Source organism: Coturnix japonica, unplaced genomic scaffold (genome assembly GCF_054131305.1).
Source record: "Coturnix japonica strain WE unplaced genomic scaffold, WE-NBRP24 Scf121, whole genome shotgun sequence".
NCBI classification, from domain to species: Eukaryota; Metazoa; Chordata; class Aves; order Galliformes; family Phasianidae; genus Coturnix; species Coturnix japonica.
In genome coordinates this window covers 38,691-58,755 of record NW_028189024.1, presented here as the reverse complement: position 1 = coordinate 58,755, position 20,065 = coordinate 38,691, and the positions used below count along the sequence as shown (strand labels likewise).

At 63.1% G+C, this 20,065-nt stretch overlaps 6 protein-coding genes across 12 annotated transcripts; 3 read left to right on the top strand and 3 right to left on the bottom strand.

Moving 5' to 3' along the window:
• Positions 1 to 435: 435 nt before the first annotated feature.
• Positions 436 to 1,870, top strand: TAC3 (tachykinin precursor 3). Of its 6 annotated transcripts, none has more exons than XM_015887067.3 (5): positions 436 to 509; positions 1,088 to 1,178; positions 1,247 to 1,337; positions 1,431 to 1,454; positions 1,564 to 1,870. In XM_015887067.3, the coding sequence occupies exons 2-5, from the start codon at positions 1,092 to 1,094 to the stop codon at positions 1,746 to 1,748; spliced, it is 387 nt and encodes a 128-aa protein (XP_015742553.2). In that variant the 5' UTR covers positions 436 to 509; positions 1,088 to 1,091; the 3' UTR covers positions 1,749 to 1,870. The 6 variants fall into 6 exon arrangements, with proteins under 6 accessions (XP_015742553.2, XP_015742552.2, XP_085391579.1 ...); XM_015887066.3 differs by having other exon boundaries at positions 1,026 to 1,178; XM_085535453.1 differs by lacking the exon at positions 1,431 to 1,454.
• A 232-nt stretch (positions 1,871 to 2,102) lies between these two features.
• Positions 2,103 to 6,925, top strand: ZBTB39 (zinc finger and BTB domain containing 39). 2 transcript variants are annotated; one of them, XM_085535447.1, is made up of 2 exons: positions 2,103 to 2,123; positions 3,003 to 6,925. In XM_085535447.1, exon 2 carries the CDS (start codon positions 3,111 to 3,113, stop codon positions 5,223 to 5,225), a length of 2,115 nt encoding a protein of 704 aa, XP_085391573.1. In that variant the 5' UTR covers positions 2,103 to 2,123; positions 3,003 to 3,110; the 3' UTR covers positions 5,226 to 6,925. The 2 variants fall into 2 exon arrangements, with proteins under 2 accessions (XP_085391573.1, XP_015742555.2); XM_015887069.3 differs by having other exon boundaries at positions 2,122 to 2,158.
• On the bottom strand, positions 6,922 to 10,181 carry ACKR5 (atypical chemokine receptor 5). The gene is made up of 2 exons (XM_015887070.3): positions 9,840 to 10,181; positions 6,922 to 9,200 (listed from the first exon to the last, which is right to left on the bottom strand). Exon 2 carries the CDS (start codon positions 9,190 to 9,192, stop codon positions 8,098 to 8,100), a length of 1,095 nt encoding a protein of 364 aa, XP_015742556.2. The 5' UTR covers positions 9,193 to 9,200; positions 9,840 to 10,181; the 3' UTR covers positions 6,922 to 8,097.
• A 1,520-nt stretch (positions 10,182 to 11,701) lies between these two features.
• On the bottom strand, positions 11,702 to 14,063 carry LOC107325865 (retinol dehydrogenase 7-like). Its single transcript, XM_015887085.3, has 5 exons — positions 13,667 to 14,063; positions 12,869 to 13,205; positions 12,543 to 12,801; positions 12,097 to 12,260; positions 11,702 to 12,005 (listed from the first exon to the last, which is right to left on the bottom strand). Exons 1-5 carry the CDS (start codon positions 13,991 to 13,993, stop codon positions 11,776 to 11,778), a joined length of 1,317 nt encoding a protein of 438 aa, XP_015742571.2. The 5' UTR covers positions 13,994 to 14,063; the 3' UTR covers positions 11,702 to 11,775.
• A 137-nt stretch (positions 14,064 to 14,200) lies between these two features.
• LOC107325866 (retinol dehydrogenase 16-like) lies at positions 14,201 to 16,131 on the bottom strand. The gene is made up of 4 exons (XM_015887086.3): positions 15,432 to 16,131; positions 15,103 to 15,361; positions 14,651 to 14,814; positions 14,201 to 14,534 (listed from the first exon to the last, which is right to left on the bottom strand). Exons 1-4 carry the CDS (start codon positions 15,742 to 15,744, stop codon positions 14,317 to 14,319), a joined length of 954 nt encoding a protein of 317 aa, XP_015742572.2. The 5' UTR covers positions 15,745 to 16,131; the 3' UTR covers positions 14,201 to 14,316.
• Positions 16,132 to 16,270: 139 nt separating this feature from the next.
• On the top strand, positions 16,271 to 19,931 carry PRIM1 (DNA primase subunit 1). The gene is made up of 13 exons (XM_015887084.3): positions 16,271 to 16,383; positions 16,497 to 16,654; positions 16,738 to 16,844; positions 17,013 to 17,086; positions 17,225 to 17,361; positions 17,431 to 17,489; positions 17,926 to 18,035; positions 18,152 to 18,243; positions 18,314 to 18,458; positions 18,604 to 18,673; positions 18,773 to 18,858; positions 19,603 to 19,701; positions 19,787 to 19,931. The coding sequence occupies exons 1-13, from the start codon at positions 16,281 to 16,283 to the stop codon at positions 19,804 to 19,806; spliced, it is 1,260 nt and encodes a 419-aa protein (XP_015742570.1). The 5' UTR covers positions 16,271 to 16,280; the 3' UTR covers positions 19,807 to 19,931.
• Positions 19,932 to 20,065: the final 134 nt, after the last annotated feature.

Sequence of the window (20,065 nt, the reverse complement as noted above, 5' to 3'; positions counted from 1 at the left end):
CCCTGTTTGTGCACAGGTGGGTGTGTGTGATGCTGCATCCCATTGGGGTGTGCATCCCATACATGAGCTCAGCTGAATCCCGCAGCACTACAAACCCCACACACAGCCCTCCTGCATAGCAGGCAGCTCACACTGCACACACACACACACACACACACACACGAGGCCATGACACCCCCAGACACGCATCCCCCCCCCTAAATACACCAGGCTCAGTGGTGTCCGCGTGCCATCCCAACCACCCCAACCCCGCTGTGGCTGCGTGGGCCGCGTGCTGCTCTGCCTGCCGGTGTCACGGCGCCCTCGTGGGCGTGAAGTTATGGGCTGGGGGGTGGCCCCCCCCGCAGCCCCCATTGGCAGCTCTCCTCTCGCCCACCACGCGGAGCCCCCTATTTAACCCTGCAGCAGCAGCGGGGTTTCATCTCCATTGAGCTCATCAGTGCAGCCACCAGCCAGGACTGAGCACCCTGCACTGCATCCCTGCACCCAGCAGCAGGTCCCTGCACCAGGTATCGTATCCCTGCAGCCCCCAACCAGGTATTGTGAGGCCTTTGGAGCGGCCGCTGCCTGTTCTCATCACCTACAGGGGCTGGGGGGGTCAGGGATGGGGGGAGGGAGGGATGAAGGCTCTGCTGGGCTGTGGGTGCAGGGCTGGCCATCAGTGTGTGTGTTGGTGATAACGGGGTGTGAGTGTGCAGGGCTTAACCCATTTGGGGTCTGCGAGGTGCTGAGGGTCTCCCAGCTCTGCAGCAAAGCCACGTCCCCCCCCCTGCACCCCCAGAGCTCCACTCCTGCAGCACATCCCATAGAGCATCCCCGGGCACAAATCCCCCCTTAGCACACCCCCTATAACGAGTCCCCCATAACACATCCCCAATAACACGACCCCCATCACACGACCCCCCGTGCTCCCCCCCCACCCCGTGTTGCGGTTCCTGCTCCTCCTTCAGCCGGGTGGGATCCCCCAGCCCACACCTCCTATGGGGGATTCTCTCCCTAACGCCGCTCGTCGCCCCCCACCCAAGTTCCGATCCGGATCCGGTACCGACGCTTCCCCCAACCCCCCCCCGGCCCACAATCCCCGTAGGACGATGCGGAGCCGCGCTCTGCTCGCCGTTCTCGCCCTGGCGCTGCCGTTCGCTCTCTCCGCCCCGCCGGGCTCCGCGCCCCGCTCCCAGGTACGGCCGCACCGTCGGGGCTCGGGGGTGGCACCGCGCGGCTCCTCTCACCGCTCCGCTTCCCGCAGAGCCCGGAGCCGCTGCCCTGGAGAACCCGGGGCAGCCCGGGGGGGGTCGCCGTCGCGACTCTTCTGCAGCTGCTACGGGAGGAGGAGAACGGTGAGAGCGGGGCGGGGCGGTGTGGGGGGGTCTCTCCCGTTCCCCGTGCTCGCCCCGACGGCAGCGCTCAGCCCCCGCTTGTGTCTCCCGCAGGTCGCCCGGTGCCTCCTCGGAAGCGTAAGTGCCGCCCGCCCCGCACCGCGCCCGGTACCGAGGCGGGGCCCCGAGGAGAGCACAGCGCGGAGGGGGCCGGGCCGTGCGGGCGCTGACGGCGTTATTTCCGTAGGAGACATGCACGATTTCTTCGTGGGGCTCATGGGGAAACGGGCGGCGGAACCCGAAAAGGCGGCGGGGGGCGGCGGGGCCGCAGCCGGGACGGGACACGCTGAGAGCGGCCCCTCCGTCCGCTGCTCCCCGGGACCCCCCCCGGACGGAGCTCGGGCTGCCGGGCCCCCCCGCCCCGCGTTGTGATGAGCGGCCTCGACGGGGCGGACGGGACGTAACGGAGCCGTCGCGGTGTCACCCCCGGGAACGAGCGTGTCCGAACCGAGCTGTACGGGCACCGCAAACAGCACCGACAGCCCCGAACCGAACCGAGCCCGACTCCGTTGTGTCTGCGCCGGTGGATGGAGGGCGGAGGGGGGTGGGGGGGAGGTGCTGCTTATCGCGACCCTCCCCATATCGCGACCCTGCCCACCCCGCGTTCCCCCCCGCAGTTCCCCTCCGGGCCGCTGCGGCGCTGTGGCCCCGTCGGAGCGGGGGGGCGGCGGAAGGCGGCTCCGGTGGCGGCGGTGGCGGGCGGTCGGAGCGGCGGGCGGAGGGCGGAGGGCGGGGCGGTGCCTTTGTGTGAGCGAGCGGGGATGGTGCGGGGCGCCGGGCGGGTAAGGAGCGGCCGCTGCGGGACGGGACCGACGGCCGCGACCCCCCACGGGGCCCCCCCGGCCCCGACCCCGCGGGGATCGATGCGGCGCGGCCGTTCGCACGTCCCGGGGCCGTCGGGGGTCGTTGGGAGCGGGGCCCCCCCCCTACGGTTTGTTGCGGGGGGGGGGCGACCCTTTGGTGACCGCGAGATGCGGACCCCGCCGCCAGAGCCGCGGGAGGAGGGGGGGGCGCAGAGCCAGGGTAGGGGGTGGGGGGTCGGGGCCGCCCCCACGAGCATCCTTCGGCCCCCCCCCCCTCCTTAAAACCGGCGGCCCCGGGCACGTTTCGTCGGAAGGAGAGTCCACGGAGCGGCCTCGGCGCAACTTTCATTGCGGGACGGAGTTTGGGAGGGGGTCGCGTGGCTTCCATTGAGCCCCCCAAAGAGGGGGGGCTGCGGGTGGGCTGGGGGGCCGATAAAGAGCCGAGGGCTGGGGGGTGGGAAGTGGGGCTGGAAGCAGTGGGGCTGGAGGCTGCAGGGCAGTGGGGCTGGGGGCGGTGGAGCTGCAGGCTGTGCCTCAGCACTGTGCTGTGCAGCCCCCCACGTTGTGCTGGGAGTCGGGGCTGAATCCTGCCCAGGCAGATGTAATGGGGGCTGCAGGGGGGTGGGCACAGATGGGTCCTGATCCAGAGTGAGGCACTCATGGGGTGGCTGCAGAACCGACCTCAGCCCCAAGATGAGCAGCGGGGGCATCTGCAGGGCAGCACTATTCCTCCTTGCTCTGCCCCAGCTCCATCTGAGAGCTGTGCCTGTGGCTGCAGTGATGTCTCCTCATCGAGGTATTAACTCCACGTTTCCCCCCCCAGAGCCCCTTGCCCTGCCACTTGCTGGATGCCGGGCAGCACCTGCTGCCCCCGCAGCTGATGAGGGCGTGAAGGAGCAGCTGAGCAGGAGAGGCCCCCCCAGCTGCTAAGATGGGCATGAGGATCAAACTGCACAGCACCAACCACCCCAACAACCTGCTGAAGGAGCTCAACAAGTGCCGCCTGTCCGAGACCATGTGCGACGTCACCATCCTGGTGGGCTCACGCTCCTTCGCCGCGCACAAAGCCGTGCTGGCCTGTGCTGCCGGATACTTCCAGAACCTCTTCCTGAACACGGGGCTGGACGCAGCACGTACCTACGTGGTGGACTTCATCACACCGGCCAACTTCGAGAAGATCCTCAGCTTCGTCTACACCTCGGAGCTCTTCACCGACCTCATCAACGTGGGCGTTATCTACGAGGTGGCTGAACGGCTGGGCATGGAGGACCTGCTGCGTGCCTGCCACTCCACCTTCCCCGACCTGGAGAGCGCTGCCATCCCCAAACAGCCCCCCCTGACTGCAGGGGACGCCCGGCCTGGTGCTGTGGGTGCTGCCTCGGAGCAGAGCCCGGCGCTGGGGGACGCCCGGGGGAGCGCGGAGCATTTCAATGCGGAGCGTGGCTACGTGCTGCACGGGGAGGGAGTGGGCAGCTACAAGGAGGAGGAGAGGAGCGATGGTGGCCAGGCTGTGCCCCTGCTGCAGCCCCCGCTGCCCCCCAAGGACACAGAGCCGGGGCCGTTTGGTCCCGGTGCTGTCACAGCAGCACAACCCGGGTTGGGAGGTGGGAACATGATGCAGAGCTCCGTGGGGTCCTGCCAGCAGTACAAGGTGCAGAGCAATGGTGACTACGGCAAAGGTGGGTTCTTCACGGCCGATTCATCCCTGGACATCTCCACGGGGAGCAACTCGTGTCCCAGCAACAGCGAGCACTGCAAGGAGCCGGGCTTCGTGCCGATGGAGGAGCTGCAGCTGGAGGAGCTGGGAGAGGAAGAGCTGCACTTCGAGGACGCCAGCGAGGAGTTGGGGCCGTCGGAAGAGGTGATCGAGCTGAGCGACGACAGCGAGGAGGAATTGGCCTTCGAGAGCGACGGGCGCGACAGCAGAGCCATGCCCTGCCAGGTCTGCAAGAAGGTGCTGGAGCCCAACATCCAGCTGATCCGACAGCACGCCCGCGACCACGTGGACCTGCTCACCGGGAACTGCAAAGTGTGCGAAACCCACTTCCAGGACCGCAACTCCAGGGTGACCCACGTGCTGTCCCACATCGGCATCTTCCTCTTCTCCTGCGACATGTGTGAGACCAAGTTCTTCACACAATGGCAGCTCACCCTGCACCGCAGGGATGGGGTCTTTGATAACAACATTGTTGTGCACCCCAGCGACCCCCTACCCAGCAAGACGGGCGCCTTCGCTGCAGGGTCGGGTGCTGATTTAGCATGTGCTGCATGCGGGAAACCTTTGGCCAAAGATTTCCACACTGTTCGGAACCATCTCCTGGACCACGTCAATCTGAAGAGCCAAACGTGCGGCGTGTGCGACCAGCGGCACCTGAGCCTGTGCAGCCTGCTGTGGCACGCGTTGGCACACCTGGGCATCGCCGTCTTCTCCTGCTCCGTGTGCGCCAGCAGCTTCGTGGACCGGCAGCTGCTGGAGAAGCACCTGGCCATGCATCAGAGCGCCGAGGAAGCCTTGTTCCGCTGCCACTTCTGCGGGCAGAGCTTCAAGCTGGAGGCTGCGTATCGCTACCACGTCAGCCAGCACAAGTGCAGCAGTGGTGTGGATGCGCGGCCCGGCTTCGGCGAGCGGTTGCAGCCGCAGAGTTTGCAGAAGAGGAAACTACCCGAGGAGTTCTTGAGCGAGGAGCTGGCGCTGCAGAACCAGCCGGGCAACAGCAAATACAGCTGCAAGGTGTGCGGGAAGCGCTTTGCTCACACCAGTGAATTCAACTACCACCGGCGCATCCACACCGGGGAGAAGCCGTACCAGTGCAAGGTGTGCCACAAGTTCTTCCGCGGCCGCTCCACCATCAAGTGCCACCTGAGGACGCACTCGGGGGCCCTGATGTACCGCTGCACTGTCTGCGGCCACTACAGCTCCACGCTCAACCTGATGAGCAAACACATTGGGGTGCACAAGGGCAGCCTGCCCCCCGACTTCACCATCGAGCAGACTTTCATGTACATTATCCATTCCAAAGACACGGAGAAGAACGCAGACAGCTGATGGGGTGAGGCAGGGCAGGGCCAGGAGGAGCTGTGGAAAAGTGTTGTTGGTCACAGGCGTCGTGGATGGATTCCTCCTTTTTCTTTTTCCTTTTTTTCTTTGTTTTTTGGCCTTGCTGGGGCTGTTTTTGACTGTACGAACCAACAGCGCGTGAGCTGCGTCACTGACCCCGAGAAGTCTGTCGTGTTTACTTACCTCTGATCCCCGTTAGAGGCCGCTGAGTTTTGTGTTCTTAGCATTTCTCACTAGGTTTTGAATCTAGGTTTTGTTCTGAAACCTCTTCGCCCACCGACTCGACCGACCCACAAACCGATGCTGCTATGACTTTCTGACCTCAGCAGAGAGGGGCAGAGCTGGAGCGGGACGGTGCCGGGCTGGAAGGAGAAGGGAAGCAGAAAGGAAGGAAGGAAGGACTGATGGTTCCAGGCACGGCGTGGCTTTGGGCGCATCTCGGGGGTCGCCAGCGGTGTTTACACCGAGACCTCCCCATTCCTACATGATCCCACTGTGGGGCAGGGATGGAGAGGAAGAACCGGACACCGCAGCGTGAATCGAGGCCGCCCTCTGGTTACTCTACTACCTCACAAATAGGAAGCGCCTTCGAGCCGCCCCGTGGGTCGTTGAGCTTCTGATACAGATCAAGCAGCCCGGCGCTGTGAGCTGGGAATATGGGGGTGCTTCCCCCCGCTCCGCTGTGGCCTTGGGCAAGTCACTTCACCTCTTTGCCTCAGTTTCCTCATCTGTAAAATGAGGGTGGTGACCCTCGTGGTGCCGACCTACCTCCCTGGAGCGCGCTGAATTGTACTGGCTCACGCTGCGCCGTTACCGGAGCACGGCGGGGATGTATCCCCGTCCTCCCCCCATCCCACCACTCTTGTTTTGCTCCCATTGTGGCCGTCCTGCTGACAGTAGAACCCCCCCCCCCAAGTCAGTCCCATCCCGGTGCTGTGGAAGGAGCCGGTGGTGATGTACGTGGTGCTGCTCCCTGCAGGACAACCCCCTGCTGGGATGGATTTGGGGGGGGACCGCCTCATCCCCAAGGCCTCAAGGACCACCCCCCCTCAGAGCCGTGGGCACCCCGCATCCGGCCAAGCTGTGAAGCAAAAGCCTTTTGTGCACATAAACCAAAAAAGAGAAGTTTTACACTGAAACGCTATGGGGCAGAGCAACACCCCTCCCTCCACCCCACCACTGTGCATGGGGACAGAGCCCTCCCTGCTGGCTTCTTTGGGGCTGGGGGGAGCTGTGGAGCATTCAACCCCCCCCCCCCCAATGTCTCTGTGTCAGATACTTCCCTTCTAATTAATCCACGTGGAAAAGCAATGGGAGTGAGCTCTGCTCTGCTCTGCTCCCCACAGCACTGGTTATGGGGGGGTGGGGGGCAGCCCCACATCAACCCCCCCCCCCCATAGGATCCCCATCAAGGAATGAAGCAGGAAGAAGAGCGGAACGCGTTGCTGTCTAACCTCCTCGTTAAGTTAATCGTAGGTACTGACCTCCTGATATTTAAGTGTTTACTATCTATTTGCTGTAAAGTTTTGTATATTTTGTAAACTTCACCCCCCCCCCTCACCGCCCCCCCCCACCGCTCCCCCAGATCGTAGATGTCTAAAATCGTTGTACATCGGGTTCTTTTCTACTCCATTGTTCAGCACAAAGTGTGGTTTTTTATTTAGAATAATAAAAATGGAAAACATTGACCTCTCATGCTGCATTCCTTTATTAAAAAGAGATTCTTTATGAGATGGGAGCAGGGGGTGGGGGGGCAGCTCTGCACAGGAGGTGGCTCTGGGGGGTGGGCAGGGGGGCACAGGTAAGTTAGATATCCCAAAAATTGGTTGAATCAGTAAAATATAGCAATGTGTTTTGTGTGTGGACATGGAATGCGCCGCTGTGTGGCTTTGTCTCGTGCCTGCTGGCTTTGCTGTTGTGTGCTCAACTTCAGTCTTGCAAAGAAAATGAGTTGGGGGGGCTGCCCCAGCCCTGGTGTGTGATGGGAGAGCAGTGGGGGCTCTGTGCTGGGGGTGGGGGGCTTCTGCTGCTCCATGCCAGGGGTTCAGTGCAGATCCAATGCATGGACCCCTCCAGCACATCCTGCCCTGTGCTCCAACGGGGCGGTGAGCATCCTGTCCCCGGATCCGGTCCGATTTGCTTATGCTTCACTTTCTTGGGCAGCTCAAGGCCTTCAGATGGATGAATTCCCTCCGGTGGCACTTTCACCTTCCCCTGCCCAGGGCCCAACCCACACACAGTGCGTGACTGAGCAGAAGTGAGGCCAGGAGGGACTTTGGATGCTCTGACCTCTGGCCCATGCTGCTGAATGCAGATGGGACCCCCTGCTCTCACCCCAGTGATGTCTGAAGGATTAAGGCCGCCAGCTCTGGGTCTGAGACGTCGCACTGTAAAGCTGTGCTGAGTGGTTCCTCCCTGCTGTGCTGTGTCAGCACCCTCCACTGCAGCGCCTTGAGTGATGCTGGGCTCTGTGCTGGGTGCTGTGATGGGAGCTGTGTTAAAGCAGTGGATTTTGTCCCCATCCTGCTCGAATGGCATTGGATCAGGAGGGCAGTGCTCATCCCACAATGGGATTCAGGCTCATGGGGCTGCATGGGGTCGGGGCGCACTGAGCAACGCATCCATTGCTGCAAGTGTTTCTCTAGGAAAGCAGAACATCTCTCTTTCTCTTCTTCATACTTGGGCTAAATAGGTCTGATAGCGCTCAGAGGTGACACATCCACGACTCCTGATGGGCACATTGCCCTCACTATCAGAGCGTGGTGGGCAGCTGACCAGAAAGCAAAGCGCCCACTGGACAGCGTGCCCATGGGGAGCTGCCCGGCCCCTGGCCCACCTCAGGTGGGCACCCCGCTCCCTTTTAGCTGGGGGCACCACCATCCTTTGTGATGACAACAGAGTGCTGGGTGGAGGAGGAGGAACCTTCTGCCCCCTTCTGCCCGGCTGCGTCTTTGGGGACGTACCTGACCACGGCCGAGATGAGTTTGCTGCGGAAGCTCTTGCTGAGGAAGTTGTAGAGGATGGGGTTGAGGACGCAATGCATCAGCGTCAGGCAGTCGATGATGTCGTAGAAGAAGTAGAGGAAGTGGGCAAAAGAGCAATGCAGGACGATGTGGGTGCCATCCAGGGTGAGCAGCGTGAGCAGGACGTGGAAGGGCAGCCAGCTGAGCAGGAAGGCCACGATGTAGGAGTAGATGAGCAGGCAATGCCTCCCCCCCTCCGGCTTGGAGCGCCGGACGAGCCGCGCCGTCAGCACATTGAACACAGCAATGATGGGGAACGGGATGAGGAACCCCACAGCAGTGGTGGCCAAGCTGACCGCTAGCGCCCACTCATCGTAGGTCTCAAAGGGGGCCATGAAGATGCAGATGGGATCCCCGGTGTTCACCAGCTGCATGTGGGACACCTCCACGAAGGGGATGGCGGCTGCCAGGACCCAGACGCAGGCGCAGATGATGCGACGCCCGCGGTGCTGGTGCCGGTGCCAGAAGGGCGAGGAGCCGCGTAGGGAGACGTAGCGGTCCACGCTGAGGCAGGTGAGGAGGAAGATGCTGGCGTACATGTTGGCAAAGTAGAAGTAATGCGTGAAGCGGCAGAGGAAGCTGCCCCAGAGCCAGGTGTAGTCCAGCATCACCTCCAGCATCCAGACGGGCAGCGAGAGCAGCACGCCGAGGTCGGCGATGGCCATGTGCAACACATAGAGATTGACCAAGCTCCGGCTGCCACGACTCTGCCAGTTCACCCAGACCACCAGGAGATTCTCCACCAGCCCCACCACGAAGATGGCGAGGTAGAGCACGAAGACGGCCACGCGTTTGGCGTTCTCATCCAGGCTGAACTCGCAGGAGGTGTAGGTGTAGTTGAGGAGGTGGAACAGCTCCGACAGGTTGTGGTACTCGCTGAACTCACTGGGGGCTGCCGGCGTTTCGCTGGGGGCTGCCGTCGGCTCGGCCATGCTGGGAGCTGCAGGGAAAGGGAAAGCTATGAAGCGGTGCTGGGAGCCCCCCCGAGTGATAAACCTCGAAGACCCCCACAGGGTCACAGCGGCTTTCTGCCCACCCTAATGATGGCCAGTCCCAGCTGTGGCTGTCAAACTGCTCACCAGGTTCTGCTTTACATCCCTCCGCCTTTTTGCCCCGAGGGACGTTACCGAGACCCCCCCAGACCCCTCCATAAGCAGCAGTTCTTATTTATAAGGGGAGGAGCTGCCGGGCACAGCCTTCATTTGGCCGCTGGAAAAGATCAAGATGAATCAAGCAGAAAATCTGAGCAGCACAGCTGGGAACCAGTTGCAAACCAGCTGCTTTCTGCTGGCACAGCTCAGCTCTCGGAGCTTCTGAGGCTCATTTTGAACCCTATGGGATTTTATTCCAACCTGCCAATTCCCACATCTCCCCCTTTAAAAGATCCCAGCGCGGATCCCAGCACCGCCCCAGCTCTGAGCGCACGGAGGACCCGACGGTACGGACGCACCGCACGGCACCGCACAGCACCGCAAGGCACCGCACGGTACCGCAGCCCCCCGCAGCGGTTCCCGAAGCCCCCTGGGCTGCTCTCTCCGCCCGTTGCGGTGGGATTTAAGGGTGCGGGGACGCGTCTCACCGGGGGTTCGCGGAGCGATCCTCGTTGTGCGGCTGCGGGAGCTGCTCTGGGCGTGCGGGGCTGAGCTCCAGGCTCCCACCCCGCAGGAAATGAGTGCGGCAGCCCCGTATCCTGAGGCGGCCCCGGGACGCGGTGTGTGCCCGAGGGCGGTGCGTTGGGGCGGGGGGGGGGGGGACACACACAAGGACAGGTGCTGCCCCTCAGTGCTTGGGGGGGGTCCATCCCCGCCCCATTAGGGATGTGGGGGGCATGGAGACATGGGTCGGGTGCGGGTGGGGGGAATGGATCCACGGAGCTGTGGGTGGGGTGGGCTGAGGGGGGGTGACAGAAGCATGCACAGCACTGAGGGGTCGGGCATTGGCACAGCACTGAGGGGTCGGGGCATTGCAGCCCCCCCCTCGGGTGCCGTCGGAATGCAACACATCCATCCATCCCCACGGCAGCTCCTCTGCCCGGCAGCAATTAATCATCGTCCAACTGATCAGCGGGGGAAGGGAGGGGGCTCAGCCTTGCCCCGCTTTGGGGGCTGATTGATAGGCAGAACGTTTTTGCCTCGGGCTGCAAGTCCTGCAAAACAATTGCAGGAAATCTCCTTTACAAGTGCAGACAAGACATCGTGAGCAACAATCGCTCGGAAGGAAGGCACGGAGGGAACAGGGAAGCGCGTGCACTGATAAGTAGGAGCTCTCTCAACAACGGGAGGGCGGCCAAAGAGCAAACAGGTACCGGAGCCATGGGATTCGGTGTTTGCAAACAGGAACCGGGGATGCCATGAGTTGGCATCGCCCTCCTGGATGCTCTGAGTGCTGGGAAGATCCTGGTGTTGGTGTTTTGCTTCCCAGGTGCTCGGAGCTCCGGTGGTTGAGGCAGAACTGAGCGCTGTGGGTCACCCCACCTGGGGGGCTGGAGGGGGGCAGCTCAGTTCCTTCGAGCTCTGCTCCATCATCACCCAACTGGGATGCTCAGAGAGCACCGACCGCATCGCCCACAGTGCTGAGACGTCCCCCCCCCCCCCCCGCCTCGTCCCCCAGGGCCCCATTTGTTTGGAGATTGATGGGATAAGGGGCCCCTTCCTCTCCGGAAGGGCCGTGCTCAGAGGCCTCGGGTTGGGGTGGAGGGGCCCCAGGGAGCTCATTGTGAGGGGGGGGGGGGTGAGCAGAGAGGCAAAACCCCATGGGAACTTCTACCCCAAGGAGCTGAATCTGCAGCCACCATCCCTCATTCCCTCGGGTTTTGCTGTTGGAAGCGCTGCTCCGGGTCCAGCGCCCTCCACACGCAGCCCCCCCTCCACCCCCCCACTCTGCAGCCCCCCCCCCAGGGACACGAGGCTGTGCCTATTGCTGGGACGCTGCACCCACGGCTCCTCGCCCCCCACACCCCGCATCGCCCCGCATCCCCACGAGCTCAGCCCACGCACGTATTAAAGGGAGAAGGGACGCGGGTGGGCGACACGGGGCTGTGCCGATCGCTGCTCAGTCCCGCAGGCAATTGCACACCCTCGGGGACCCATCTCCAGAACCGTCGTGGTTAATTATCCCTTAATTAGAGGCATGAAAGGATGCGTGAGTCACCGCCCGCACATCTGATGTGCCGAAGCGGAGCAGCACCCAGCGGTGTCAGCGGACCCCGAGGGCGCAGAACGGGGGCAAATGGAGCTGTGAAAAGGGGGTAAAAAGGGGGGATACTGGGGATAGGGGGCGGGGGGGGGGTTTCCATCTCATGTGCTGAAGGTGCCGTTGGGGATGGAGCTGGTTGCAGCCCCCGGCAGCTGCGGGAGGTGGGAGCTGGATGGAAAACGAGCCAGGATGGCAAAGGAACGGGGGGGAAATGGGAGATGTGAGCTCAGCTGATACAAAGGGAGGTGATGCAGAAGGGAACAAGGCATTTAATGAGGTTCTGCACCCGCAGGAGCCCCGAGGGCAGCACGGGGATGAGCTCAGGGACCCGTGGGTGTCCCGTAATACGGTTTGGGCATCACGAAGGAGACGAAGGCATCGCAAAGCCACGTCGGGCAGTAGCTGAGAGGCAGAAGGAGGAGCAGAGCGTCCCACCCGGCGCCGTAACGGCTGCGGGGGCTGTGGGACAGCAGAGCGTGTTGAATGCGGGCCGTGACACGGGACAGGCGGGGGCTGCTCAGGCGGTGCAGGAGGATGCTGCGCTGGGTGTCTGTAGGGCAGAGGGTGGGGGTCAGTGGGGCGGGGTGCTCCGTGGGGTGGGTGCTGTGCTGGGTGGGGGGGTGGGTGGGGGATGTACTGACAGATGTCCAGGTAGCGACGGCCGTAATATGCCCGGGTCTCTATCGGGAGCTGAGCCCAGAGGCGCTGCAGTTCCTTTGTTGCCACTTTGGGGTCGGTCATCCCCGTTCGGAATCCGCCGGGTTCAATGATGGAGACTTTCACCCCAAAGGGTCTCATCTCACGCCTGAATTGGGGTGGGGACATCGCTGTCACTGCCCCGGGGTGGGAGCCAGAGCTGCCACCAAGGAGATGGAGCCCCTCCAACCCGTCCTATCTTTGCACAACCCGCCCAATTCCAAACCCACACCGACACCTTTCACAACCCCCCCAGCGCTTCTTCCTCCTATTGGGACAGGAGTTGCCGGGGCGGATGGGGGGGAGATGGCGAAAGCAGGACAGAGGCAAACCAGCTCTGCTCCTTAATGCTGTCGAACCCAGACAGGGACCCAGCCGGGCTGAGCTGTACCTGAGGCTGTCGGAAAACGCCTCCACGCCGAACTTGGACGGGCAGTAGCCGCCCCCGAAGAGGGACAGCCGGCCCATCACACTGGCCACGTTGACCACACGACCATGAGCCTCCCTTAACAGCGGCAGGAGGCTGAGAGTCACCTCGATCAGCCCCACCAGGTTGACGTTCAGCACCGCCACGAAGTCTTCCTTCCTCAGCCACTCGTTGGGGGCGGAGGGGACGGCGATGCCGGCGTTGTTCACCAGCCCCCACAGCCCTGCAATAGGGCCGGGATGAGCCGAGACCCCTCCGGGACCCCATTCCCCACCCCGACCCCCTCCTACCTCTGTCCCCCACTCGCTCCCGCACCCACGCGGCGGCGGCGGCGATGCTGTCGCTGGACGTGACGTCCAGCAGGACGGTCTGCAGGCGAGACGAGGCGGCCGCCCGCAGCCTCGCGGCCCCGGCCTCGCTCAGGCAGCCCGCCAGCACCCGCAGCCCCCTCGCGTCCAGCTGCCGTGCCAGCAGGCTGCCAAAGCCCGAATCGCAGCCCGTGATCAGCACGAACTTCTCGTCCAGGCCGCCCACCGTCTGCCGCTCCAGGTTCCAACGCCGCAGCAGCCACAGCCCCAGCAGCGCCAGCAGCCACAGCCACATCGCGACTGGGGGGGGTACAAGGACCTGCGGCAGGGTCGGGGTCATCCTGGGTCCTGGCTGTGCCCCTGCTCCCTGTATTTGGGGTCTTTGTCTCTCAGACTTGAGTCCTCGCTCTTCCCATCGGCTGCCACCCCATTGGAACCCATCGCAGCTGGTGCTCGGGGTGGGCACTTGTTTGTGGCTCTCGGCCCTATCTGCGCCCCCCCCCCTTTATCCCTGCCCTCCCACCGCTCCCAGCACTCGGTTTCCATCCCTTTAACACCCCGCAGAGGTTTCCCTTCATCGTGAGGTGGACACAGTTCATTGCTGCCTCACCGCGCTCCCCCCATTACACAGCACTGCAATGGGGCAGCTCCCACCGCCCCACAGAGCTCCCACCCCACCGGGACCCCCCCAGCCCGGCCTCGTCTGACCCCATCCCTCACATCTCCCCTCTCTGTGCCCGTCATGGAGGAGCTGAACCTACAAACAAACCCCGGGGTTACCTGTGCAGGTCTGCGCCGCTCCACGAGTCCTCGCACAGCCCACGTCCCCACGTATAAATAGAGCTCAGTGCAAGGAGCAGCCACGCAGCACCGGGCAGCAGCGGGGGCAGCGGTGCCCAAATAGCTGCAGGCGACGCTGCAGGGCGGGCAGGATTGCAGCAGAGCTGAAATAAACCCTGAGTCCTTTAATCCTCGCTGTCTTGTATTGCACGGAGCCATGCAGGGAGCGCTGCTGCAGCTCTGCAACAGCTGCATGTGCTGATGGAGCACGACCCGAGGCATCGCACAGCACTGCAGGGCTGGCTGCATTGCATGGGAAGGATGCATTGATGCTGGGTGAGGGCAGAGCAGCAGCGATGGGGCTGAGAGCTGCACAGCGGCACTGGGACCCCATTCACCTGGTTGCCCCCAGCTCCAAGGGATGGCAAAGGGGGCATGTATAGGGTGGGGGCTTGGCAGCACTGTGCCCACTGCTCCCCCATGGGCACAGCCTCAGTGTGCTGTAAAGGGAAGGGGCAGGGCTCAACCACACCATGCAGGGAAGAGGTCAGCTTTATTCAGCAGCAAACATTGCCAGTGCAAAGTGCAGCGCTTTGCTTGCTGCCGTGGGATCTCAGGTGTGGGGCGATGCCAGCTCTGCCCTCACGGCCTCACACTCTCTGGGCAGGTTTGGGGGAGGTCCAGGAGAATAAAGCGTCGGTGATGGCAGAGGGGAAGTAGCTGAGAGGGATGTAGATCAGCTTGGCATCCCAACCAGCTGCATAGCGGCAGCGCGGGTAGCGGCTGGTCAGTGCGTGCTCCATGCAGCCCGTCACCAGCGACAGGTTGGGGTTGCATTTCTTCAGCATCTCCCTCATATTTGCCAGGACTGGGGGCAGAGGGAGGGACAGGAGCTGAGATTGTGCCAAAGGGACCAAGAGGCCCCGCTGGGTCCCGGTGCAGCTCAGCACTGAGATGCTGGGTGAGCTTTGGGGATGCACTCACAGTCCTGTAGGTATTTATCCCCATAACTGGCTTTGGTTTCACTGGGCATCCTCTCCCAGGCTCTGAGGAGACTCTTCTCCAGGTCTGCTGAACCGGTGATGGCTGTTTTGAAGTAACCCGGCTCGATGATGCTCACCTTCACCCCGAAGTGCCTCATCTCAAGCCTGGAAGGCAGCGATGCAATGGGATGGGAGCAGCAAAGGGGGGTGGGCTGAGTGGGGACGGCCTCGCTATGGGGCACAGTGGGGAAACCCAACCACAGAGGGCACCCCGAGCAGCCCAGCATGAGGCTGGGATGGTGCACGAGCAAACACTGACCGCAGTGGGACGGGATGGGGTCAGAGCAAACATTGGAGCCACTCCATGGGACACACAGTGGGGCAAGGTCCGAGTAGCGGGGTCCGACCAGCCCCATAACGCTGCCAGGCAGAGCAGGGGGGAGCAGGACTCACCGCAGACTGTCGGAAAACGCCTCCACGCCGAACTTGGACGGGCAGTAGCCGCCCCCGAAGATGGACAGCCGGCCCACCACGCTGGCCACGTTGACCACGCGGCCCCTCGCCCTCTTGATCAGCGGCAGGAGGCTGAGAGTCACCTCGATCAGCCCCACCAGGTTGACGTTCAGCACCGCCACGAAGTCTTCCTTCCTCAGCCACTCGTTGGGGGCGGAGGGGACGGCGATGCCGGCGTTGTTCACCAGCCCCCACAGCCCTGCAATAGGGCCGGGATGAGCCGAGACCCCCGCTGGGCGCCCACTCCCCACACCCCGACCCCCTCCTACCTCTGTCCCCCACTCGCTCCCGCACCCACGCGGCGGCGGCGGCGATGCTGTCGCTGGACGTGACGTCCAGCAGGACGGTCTGCAGGCGAGACGAGGCGGCCGCCCGCAGCCTCGCGGCCCCGGCCTCGCTCAGGCAGCCCGCCAGCACCCGCAGCCCCCTCGCGTCCAGCTGCCGTGCCAGCAGGCTGCCAAAGCCCGAATCGCAGCCCGTGATCAGCACGAACTTCTCGTCCAGGCCGCCCACCGTCTGCCGCTCCAGGTTCCAACGCCGCAGCAGCCACAGCCCCAGCAGCGCCAGCAGCCACAGCCACATGGTGGGGCGGCAGCAGGAGGAGCACGACGAGGAGGAGGAACGGGACGTGGAGGCGGCCGGGACTCGCGTGGACACGGCACAAAGCGCAGCCCTGAGCTCTGGCTCCGGCCCGTGCCGACCTTGGACCGGCCCAACTCCTCGGGGCCGGTGTGTGTCAGTGCCAACACATCTGAATACGGGGCCGGGCAGCGGCTCAGCCCGTCCTCCCACGTCCCGTGATTTCAATCCCCATCCGTGGCCCCTCGGCTCGTTGGCAAAGCCGCCCCTCGTTGGCACGGGGCTGAGCTGCCCTCGAACCACCACCCAACTTATGGGGGGTCTCAGGGGCTCCGCTCCCGGGACTCGGCCGCTGTTCAAAGCAGGGACGGGGTCGGTGCCGGTGCTGAGCCCCCCCGGGGGTCCCCGTTAACCCGCTCCGGTTCCCCGACGGCCGGCGCTGTCGGAGCGGTTCAGCTCCGTTCCGGGAGGGGTCGCACTACATCTCCCAGCGACCACTCGGTTTCTTTCGGTCCCGCCGTTTCCCTCCGCTTCCCGTCATGGCGCCGTTCGAACCGGCTGCGTTACCGGAGCTTCTCCCGGTGTTCTACCGACGGCTCTTCCCACACGGCGCTTACGGCCGCTGGCTCGGCTACGGCGGCGGTGAGCGAAGGGACCGGGCGGGGTCGGGACGGCGAATCGGTGGGGTCTACATCCCCCCCAACCCCCCCAATCCCCCCAACCCCCCCAACCCGACCCTCTCCGCATCCCCGCAGTGGAGAAGAACTATTTCCAGCTTCGGGAGTTCTCCTTCACGCTGCGGGACGACGTTTACGTGCGGTTCCAGTCGTTCTGCAGCCCGCAGGAGCTGGAGAAGGAGCTGCAAAGGACCAACCCCTATAAGATCGACATCGGGGCCGTATATTCGCATCGCGTTCGTATCCCCCCCCCACTCCCCTTCTTCCACCCCTAAACCCCCCGGTGGCTGCGGGATGTGACCCCTTGTGCTCCCCGCAGCCCAACCAGCACAACACGGTGCACCTCGGGGCGTTCCAACCCGTGGAGAAGGAGCTGGTGTTTGATATCGATATGACCGACTATGATGATGTCCGGACGTGCTGCAGGTCCCTGGGGGGGTTTGGGATGGGGAGGGGGGGGTTGTAGCCCCATAGGGCCCCGTTAGCCATGGGGGGGGTTGGGGATGGGATGGGGGGGGTTGCAGCCCCATAGAGCCCAGTTGGCCGTGGGGGGGGATGCTTGGCACCCATCTGACCGCTGTGCTCTGCCCACAGCTCGGCTGATATCTGCTCCAAGTGTTGGACTCTGATGACCATCGCTGTCCGTGTGATCGACCGTGCACTCGTGGGTGAGGGATGCAGGGATGTGCATTGAGCACGTATCCAGACCCTGCTGTCCATTGTGATGCCTTCAAATGGGTCTGGGGGAGCACTGCTATGGGGCTGGAGTGCCTGGAGTGCTCCCCCAGCCCCACTGTGCCCCATAGAGGACCTGGGCATGAAGCACCGGCTGTGGGTGTACTCAGGAAGGAGAGGTGTCCACTGCTGGGTCTGTGATGACGCCGTACGTAAATGGTCCCCAGCTCTGAGAGCTGCTGCTGTGGAGTATCTGAGCCTGGTCAAGGTGGGTGTATGGAGGGGGGGGGGGGTTGTGTTGCCCACCTGGTTGGGCTGAACAATCTGACATTAACAGGGTGGAGCTGAGACGGTGAAGAAGGTGAATCTGTCAGAGCCTGTGCATCCATTCATCAGGTGGGTGGGGATGGGGATGGGGGTGCTCTGCCTGGTGTTGTGCTGATGGTTGTGGGGTGCTGAGCTGATGGTTGTGGGGTGCTGTGCTGATGGTTATGGGGTGTTGAGCTGATGGTTGTGGGGTGCTGTGCTGATGGTTGTGGGGTGCTGAACTGATGGTTGTGGGGTGCTGAGCTGATGGTTGTGGGGTGCTGAGCTGATGGTTGTGGGGTGCTGAGCTGATGGTTATGGGGTGCTGTGCTGATGGTTGTGGGGTGCTGAGCTGATGGTTGTGGGGTGCTGTGCTGATGGTTATGGGGTGTTGTGCTGATGGTTATGGGGTGTTGTGCTGATGGTTATGGGGTGTTGAGCTGATGGTTATGGGGTGCTGAGCTGATGGTTATGGGGTGTTGAGCTGATGGTTATGGGGTTCTGAGCTTCTCCATCTGCTCCTCAGACGCTCAGTGAACGTGGTGGAGAAATACTTCGAGGCGTATGCACTGCAGGGCCAGGACATCCTGGGCAGCCCCGAGCGCTGGGACAAAGTGCTTGCTCTGGTTCCAGACGGTATCCTTCTATCCTTCTCTCCTTCTCTCCTTCTCTCCTTCTCTCCTTCTATCCTTCCATCTGCTGGGCTCAGGGGGGGGTTGTGTTGGCTGTGATGGCCCTTAACAGCCCCGCAGAGCACCGGGAGCTGCTGCACACTGAGTTCCCCAAGAAACGTGACTCGGGGCAGCGCTGGGAGCTGCTCAAGGGCCGCATGGAGAGGACGCGGGTGAGTGGCTATGGGGCAGCTATGGGGCAGCTATGGGGCCGTGCTGCCCCTTGACTACCTGTACCCACAGCGGGCTGCGGGCAGCGGGAAGGGCACGGCGTGTTATGCAGACTGGGAGATCATGCTGCAGTATTGCTTCCCACGGCTCGACATCAACGTCAGCAAAGGCATCGGGCACCTCCTGAAGAGCCCCTTTAGTGTCCACCCCAAAACAGGTGGGTACCCTAAAACAGGGGGGTACCCCAAAGCAGGCGGGTACCCCAAAATGGGGGGGGTGCAGCTGGTTGTGGGGTCAGCACCCTGCTATGGGCACCCCATGCAGCACCTCTCTTCACCTTCCCCTATCTCTGTCCCTTGTAGGTCGCATCTCGGTGCCGCTGGACCTGCAGAGGTTGGATGAGTTCGACCCATTCTCAGTGCCCACCATCAGGTCGGTACATGGGGTCGGTGTGGGGGGAGCCCTGGTTGTGGGTAGCCCCTATTATGAGCAGCCCCCCCCCACCATGTCCTGCATTGTCCTTCCATGCAGCTCGCTGTGCCAGGAGCTGGATGCAGCCGGTGATGATGCAGAGCAGGAGGATGGAGAGGAGACGGAGCCGAAGAGGAGAGTGAGGGGTGAGTGGGGCAGAGGGGTGGGTTAATGTTAATGGCTGGGGGAGGTGGGTTAAGGGCTGGGGGCGGGGTTAAGGGTTGTGGGGGGGTGGATTAATGGCTGGAGAGGTGGGTTAAGGGTTGGGGTGGGTTAATGTTAATGGTTGGGGGGGGTGGGTTAAGGGTTGTGGGGGGGTGAGTTAATGGCTGTGGGGGTGAGTTAGTGGCTGGGGAGGTGGGTTAAGGGCTGTGGGGGGTGGGTTAATGGCTGGGGGGGGTGGGTTAAGGGCTGGGGGGGGTGGGTTAATGTTAATGGTTGTGGGGGGTGGGTTAAGGGTTGTGGGGGTTGGGTTGATGGCTGGGGGGGTTAAGGGCTGTGGCTGGGGGGGTTAAGGGCTGGAGGGGGTGGGTTAAGGGTTGGGGGGGTGGGTTAAGAGCTGGGGGGGGGTGAGTTAAGGGCTGTGGAGGTGGGTTAAAGGCTGGGGTGGTGGATTAATGGCTGGGGGGGGTGGGTTAAGGGCTGTGGGGGGTGGGTTAATGGCTGGAGGGGGTGGGTTAAGGGTTGGGGGGTGGGGGTTAAGGGTTGGGGAGGTGGGTTAATTGATGGGGGGGGTGGGTTGATAGCTGGGGGGGCGGGTTAAGGGCTGGGGGGGGGGTTAAGGGTTGGGGAGGTGGGTTAATGGCTGGGGGGTGGGTTAAGGGCTGTGGGGGGGGTGGGTTAATTGATGGGGGTGGGTTCAGTCCCATCTCCCATCCCCCCCCATTCAGATTACCGTCGGACCCAGCTGGCTCCCTACGTAAAAACCTTCGAGCAGTTCCTGGAGGAGATGGAGCGTGAGCGTCGCGGGCAGCGGCTGCGGAGGAACGGTGAGAGCTGGGGGGGCTCCACGTCCAGCTGCTCCTCCATCATCGGATCCTCCATTAAACCCCATTAATTTCTGCTCCTTCCCAGACCTGCAGGGACAGTTCTGACCACGGAGGGAGGATCAACGACCCCCCCCCCCCCCCCCCCCCCCCCTAACTTCGTGTCCAATTCTCACTTGTCTGGATGCTTTTTTGTACTTTTTATACCCGAAATCTATTAAAATTGCTATTCAGCTCCGTGTCCGCCTCCTTGAGGCTGCGGGGTGGGGGGGATGGGGGTCCCGGGGGGCGCCCCCCCTTCTCGTACCCCGGAACGTCCCAACGTGACCCGGAACTTTCGAACGCGGCCCGGAACGTTCGTGCGCAG